At 35.1% G+C, this 6540-nt stretch overlaps 1 protein-coding gene across 4 annotated transcripts in view; it reads right to left on the bottom strand.

Annotated features, from left to right (window-relative positions):
• The window catches only part of LOC106879893 (exosome complex component RRP42), a 57298-nt gene that overhangs the window by 17606 nt on the left and 33152 nt on the right, over positions 1-6540 (bottom strand). For 2 of the 4 annotated variants that reach the window (XM_052966433.1, XM_014929631.2), the window contains exon 2: positions 1257-1358. In XM_052966433.1, coding sequence (XP_052822393.1) covers positions 1257-1313 — 57 coding nt within the window. In that variant the 5' untranslated portion in view covers positions 1314-1358. Of the gene's footprint in view, positions 1-1256; positions 1359-3895; positions 3918-4253; positions 4764-6540 lie in introns of those variants that run through there. The other 2 variants (XM_014929630.2, XM_052966434.1) reach the window with 2 other exon arrangements.

Raw genomic sequence — 6540 nt, 5'->3', positions numbered from 1 at the left:
GATTATTTTATTGACCCCCCCCCCCCAAAAAAAGGTTGAAAGTTAAAGTCAACCTCATCGGAATTTGATCTCAGAACATAAAGATGGACAAAATGCCACTGAACATTTTGCCCAACATGCAAATAATTCTTCCAGCTCACTGCTTTAGCCATGATCAAGAATATTGACAATTCACATAGATCAAAGAATTATATCAAAAACTTTTTTATCCCTTGCTAAGCTAACTAATTTGCTGGACATTAAAAAGAAAAATTTACATTCTGGATTGATGGTGGTTATAGTATCAGCAAAATTATTGTATGGAATGCATATGAGATAGCTGAATGATGAAAACTAACAGGTAAATAAAATAATTACACTTGTGCTTAGCACAAAACATAATTATGATGTCAGGTTCTAATTTAAATATGAACATTTTAAAACAAATGGGTTTAAATCAGAGAACCAAAGACAGTAAATCAGGAATAGCATGACAATTATATAGTTAAAACAAGTAATGTTTAATCTACCACACAACCATCAACTTATTCCCAAAAAGTGCGGGTGGCACATAAAATACACCATTTTAAGCATGGCCGTTGCCAGTACCACCTGACTGGCCTTCATGCCGGTGGCACGTAAAAGCACCCACTACACTCTCTGAGTGGTTGGCGTTAGGAGGGGCATCCAGCTGTAGAAACTCTGCCAAATCAGATTGGAGCCTGGTGTAGCCATCTGGTTTCACCAGTACTCAGTCAAATCGTCCAACCCATGCTAGCATGGAAAGCGGACGTTAAACGAAAACGACGATAGCAGGGGTTCTCAACCAATTTTTATCTATGGACCCCTTTGATTACAATTTTATTCTGGTGGACCCCCATAACCATTTGATGTTTAAAAACTAGCTTTATTGAAATTTCTTTCAAACTTCCTATTTTGTTTTGTGTAAGTTGAACTGTGTAAAATGTTAGAGAAAGAAACCTAACTGCTTCTTTAAATACATACCACTACATACATCTAAAGTAAAATTTTTTCAGGGCCCTTAAAATGCCATAGGATTTCCAGTTTACTATTTTGTTGTGTAGACTCCCAAAAATCTTATATGGACCCTCAGGCGCCATACAGACTCTGGTTGAGAACCACTGATCTACAGCATTGAAATCAGCTAATGTTATGGGCTTGAGATCATTGTTACAGAAATATCTGTTATATTAAAAAAACCTTCAGGTGATTTTTATTTATTACTATAAAAAAAAACAGAACAGGTGATAACTTACTAAGCGTAAACGGGCAGAACCACTGGTATTTGAGACAACATCTGTTTCAATTTCCATATATCTGTAATCATCACACCCACGGCCATCTTCTCGAAGATTATCCTAAGAAAAAAGAAAAGTTCTATAATATTGCATATTATCAGTTGCAAGTATAAGAGACCAACTTGCAATAAAACTTTGATTGCTAACACTATTAGGCTGTAGGTAATAGGTACAGGTTATCCAAGCAATAGAGACAGTTGTAGCCTTGCATCATGAGAAACACTACTTCACAAAATATGTATTTCAAGGGTTACCATACAAGATATATCATTAAATACTGTCATGAGTTTGCAGTTTAAATGAAGAACAGAAAGAGAAATGACTTGAAGTGACATGCAAGCATTTACTGTAGATTTTCTCATATCAGTGTGGAAGATTATTTTTGTTTTTTTTAGAGGAACAGATTTTGAGATTATATGATCAGATGCTGTCACCAACCCCTTTCAGGTAAAAGATTTGTATATTCCGCAGGTCTTCAAAATTGCAGAGCAACCAGTTTTAATGCTAATAAAAAATGTCAGCATCTGTATTGCTTCACACAAATGGTGACAAGCAAAATACGAATATTCATGCACATACACATGTGCACACACACACATATTGTGTGTGTGTGTGTGTGTGTGTGTGTGTGTGTGTGCACGTGTGTGTCTGTAGGAGTACTGAAAAGTTTCTGGCTTTAAATATTGTGAAAGGACTGCTTCAAGGCCCAACTTTCTGAGTTCTTTTACAGGGCTTAGAAAAACCGAAGGATTGTTGCAATACGTGTGTGAATCTGAGGGGGGAATATGTTGAATAAATTCATAATTAACTGATCCTCCTGTATTTTCTTTTACCCAAAGCCAAGAGAATCAGTTAATTATGATTTTATTCAATATATCCCACTCTCAGATTCATACACTTATTGCAGCAGTTCTTCACTTTTTCTAAGAACTTGGAAGGTTGGGCCTCTAAGTAGGCCTTTTGCAATACTCTTAAAGCCAGGAACTTTTCAGCGCACCCTCATGTACATAAAATATATACATATATATATATATATATATATATACATACACACATATATATCAATGGGTTTAATACAGATTCTGTCTTCAAGGTCCACTCACAAGGCATTGGTTGGCTTGAAGCAATAGAGAACACTTCCTCAAGGTGCAGTTCATTGAAACTGAAGTTAAAACTATGTGGTAGTAAAATAAACTTTTAATCATGCAACCATGTCTGGTCATAATTTCAAGACTTGCTAACAGTAGAGCTACTTTGGCATGTAATCTACAAGGGAGATTACCTTAAGTTACTTTTTACTTCACAATTTCTAAAAATCCATACGATGTTGGCTAAAGATTTTTACAATGTTATCAGTGATGAGATGAAGGCAGTTGCATTTTTACAAGAAACCAGCACTAAATTTACATCATTTCTTAAGAAAGGTGCCACTTTGGTGTGAGATTATTTTAGGTTACTTTTTAATTTACTTTGTGTAAGTGCTACTTACCATGTGATCTATGTGAGCAAATTTACTTTGGTGGGTGATCTATGCGCTTATTTTAATCCTTATATGGTTTTCTTATTATTACAATAGTAAGAATTTTGAAAAAATACATTTACAATGTTAAGTATGTACAAAATAATTCGAAAAGTAACCTTTCTTGTAGATCACGCGCCTAAATAGCACCGAAACTGCACAATACTCTAAAGCAATAGACATACTTGCTCCAAAGTGCAAGGCTGAAATTGGAGGTCACATATATAACAGCAGAGTAGGAAAAACATCGTGAAAAAACTCAAGTAATTTACCACATGTACAAGTTTGTGAAAAACAAACTCACATTATGAACGGTCAAACATGTTTCGCTGTCTATAATGGAACTTCTTCAAATCACAAGTGAAAATAGTTTTAATTAATTACACTTCCGATAAAATTTGAAATCAGATTGTTATGACAAAACCAAGAAATACGATGTACTACACTCCACTTTTTCTTTGGGATCAAAAGCAACTTTTTGTTCAAATCATGTTTAAACCTTGCAACTAATTCAGCATTAATTAGGTTCGATCAACGATTTGGGGGTTTGAAATTTTTGTAGCTGTGTCTTCGAGTTTTAATGTCACATAACAGAAATGTTATAGACATTTCGCAGGAAGCAAAGCTTCAAAGATAAATCAATGGTTCTTTATGATCATGATATCGTGTTTACACTAGGAAATTACTAAAAGATTGTACTACTGGATCTTGAAGAAAACAGAGCCATAAATATAGAACAGATATTCAGAATTGTGATAGCAAAAGGGGCGAGGCTCAACGTGAGCAAAGTCTGCGATGCATTTTGATTCCTAGTTGAAGATATTTTTTCTTTATTTATTCTGCTAATGTACATTGGAATATAACGAGTTTGCCATTGTATCAGGAAATTCTACAAGCGTTTCCCCTATTTTCTCCCAAACCAAAAGGCGGGAAATTTAAGTAGAGAGAGAAGTATTAGATACTAATATACACGGTAGTTGAACGATAATTACATAAGAATAAATATATACCAAATGAAAATAATTGTTGAAGTTCGAAATCTTAAGATTTAAGATAGAAAAAAGTATTGATTATTTACCTTGATTTAATCTAAAATATTATAAACTTAACATAGATGTACATAAATTGATAATATTTGTTGTATTATTAGTTGCTTGATATTTTCTTCTAAACAAAGCATAAAGTATGCTATGCAATAAGTATTATGTACAATAATGATAACGAAAATGATATGTACAACTAAATTACGATTATATGAGAACAGCACATGTAAACACATGCAGTGATGTTTTGAAAACACAATGAACACATGAACATGAAATGTGAGAAAACTATTTGAATTAAAGACGCGATAGAATACTAAAATAAGTATATCTTATAGACGATAGCATTTTTTTTCTTTTTTTTAAACAGAAGTTTTATGTGGAAAAAGTTACCTGAATTCCATGAAGAATAAATGTTTTTTCAGCGTCACTCAACAACACATCCGCCATTTTTATTAACTTTGGTACTTTCTAATATCTAAAGAGCTCCATTAGGCAACTAAAGCTAATCTAATTTATCTTATCGTAGTTATGTATTAGTTTCTCATTCAAAAGGACGATATTTCTGTTAAGTCAATTTAATGAAAACCACAATCTATGTTATCTAATTTAATATTATTGAAATATTCTACATCATACTTGAAATTATTTATGTTACAATTTGTATAAATTCTAGAACTGCATTGACCCAATGGTCAAATTAGTTACTGCTTCTCTGAAAGTTATTAGAGACATGTGGCGAATTATAGGGAATTCTTTCGGTTTATGATCACAAACTGACTGTGGAAATTTTGACACTATTCGGCCAATGTCCAAGCGGTCGTGGCACTTTTCCTTTCTTCGAATTTCTATGCTTTCAACAGCAGATACGATTGTACCCCAGATTCTATTCAAATCTTATATTTACTTCCCTCTCTCCAATTTCTTATTTTCAGCTCTCTCTCTCTCTCTCTCTCTCTCTCTCTCTCTCTCTCTCTCTCTCTCTCTCTCTCTCTCTCTCTCTCTCTCTCTCCCCCTCTCTCTCTCTCTGTTATTTTTAGTTATAGGTAGGGATTCCACATTTGAAAGTACGGAGATTACGATTCTGATTCAAAATTTTAATTTCTTTTGCTTTCGAAATATCAATGCTGATCACTTTCAAATAGTGATCATAAACGAAAAGAATGCCGAAGTGACAACACGTTTAGTTTAGTGCATAAATAGAAAGAGGGAATGAGACCAGATAATATGTAACTCTATGGAGGGCTGAATAGCAGAAGGTCTTCAGAGAAGAACCTCTCCGTTTCGTGCAAGTATTTCAGCCCTTTAGCTCTTACATTCTAAGGGGGCCGGACCACATCCAGGTCATAACTCTTGGATACCTACTCTGCTGTAACATTCTGTGTTACTGCCTACATTGCAACCCTCCTGAATGGTTAAGGTGCTTCAGAGCCAAAGTACTTTGGGTGTTTTAAGAAGTTCATGCGAATTAACTGTGGGATGAATTATGTTTTTGTAATTCACTTCCATTCTTCTTTTGGCCAGATCTAGATCTTCTTAGCTGCATCTGCCATTACCTTTGAACCCCTGATTCTCTTTCCACCCAGAAATTGAGAGTCGTTTTATGAGATCATAGTTAGATTTGTCCACAAAACTTCTCGCACCACCTCTATGGTGAGGACTTTTGTTTGGAAGCCAGATTTTTCTCAGTCTGGGGGCTAAACCGTCATACATTCCGGTCCTGCGGGTGTGGGCTTTCTCCATTCTGCTTTTGTAAGGATCAATCAGAATCATTTGTTTTGATGAAAGTAAGTACAGTGTCCACGTTCATACCACTCTTGTTGATGATGTCTTCCATTCTAGAAGGTCTGTTGTGCACTCCATCCAGTATACCCTATTTTCACGATCCTATTGATACAATCATGCTAGGCTACAATATTGCCTCTGTTGGACTGCTCTCTGGATTTTCTTGGCATCCTTGTCTCCCCTCGTGTCCTGAATTACCAGGTCCCTCTTTGACTTCCTTTTTGCCTAGGCCACTCCCCACCACATTTTATTGAGTTTAGTCTGCCTGTTGGTCTGAGTATGTCCAACTATTTTCCTGAGCTTGAGGTTTTTTTGTTAAAGCATTCACTGCCTACTAAACCTTCCATTTCCTACTGGTTCTCAGCTTGGGTTGGATTAATCTTACGACCTCCAGATTCCTCAAGAACTATTTATAGGAAGGCTAATTTTGAATTAGGCGATCGAATTTCAGATTAAAAGACCCAGTTGAAAGAGAGAAGGAAATAAATATATAAATAAATAAATAAATAGGGAAAAGAGAGATTCATTTCGCTGATTAAGTTAAATAGTGAAGATTGTTGCCAAGTCCCAGTTAGTCAACCCTAAACAAATAGACCTGATATCAAAGGCAGTCAAGTCTTTTTATGGGAAAATAAGATTAAAGTATAAAATGTCTCCTGTTCTTATATATATAAAACAGGAGATGTGGCTGATATTGCTAGCAAATTGAGAGACCACTTACAAGCTCTTACGTTGATTCCACTGAGGTTTGTACTTTAGCCCTAGATCTGACGTGATTAAGTAGACTTACGCTGAAAGACACTCCAAGCTATGACCTGTTCATCTCATTACATCAGTAGCTACACCATCGAATGTATCCATTGAATTGTTTAAAGATAATGTGGGTGGGTGGGGT

The sequence above is a fragment of the Octopus bimaculoides genome, chromosome 3, assembly GCF_001194135.2.
Source record: "Octopus bimaculoides isolate UCB-OBI-ISO-001 chromosome 3, ASM119413v2, whole genome shotgun sequence".
Lineage (NCBI taxonomy): Eukaryota > Metazoa > Mollusca > Cephalopoda > Octopoda > Octopodidae > Octopus > Octopus bimaculoides.
This window is presented reverse-complemented; position numbering and strand designations above follow the sequence as displayed.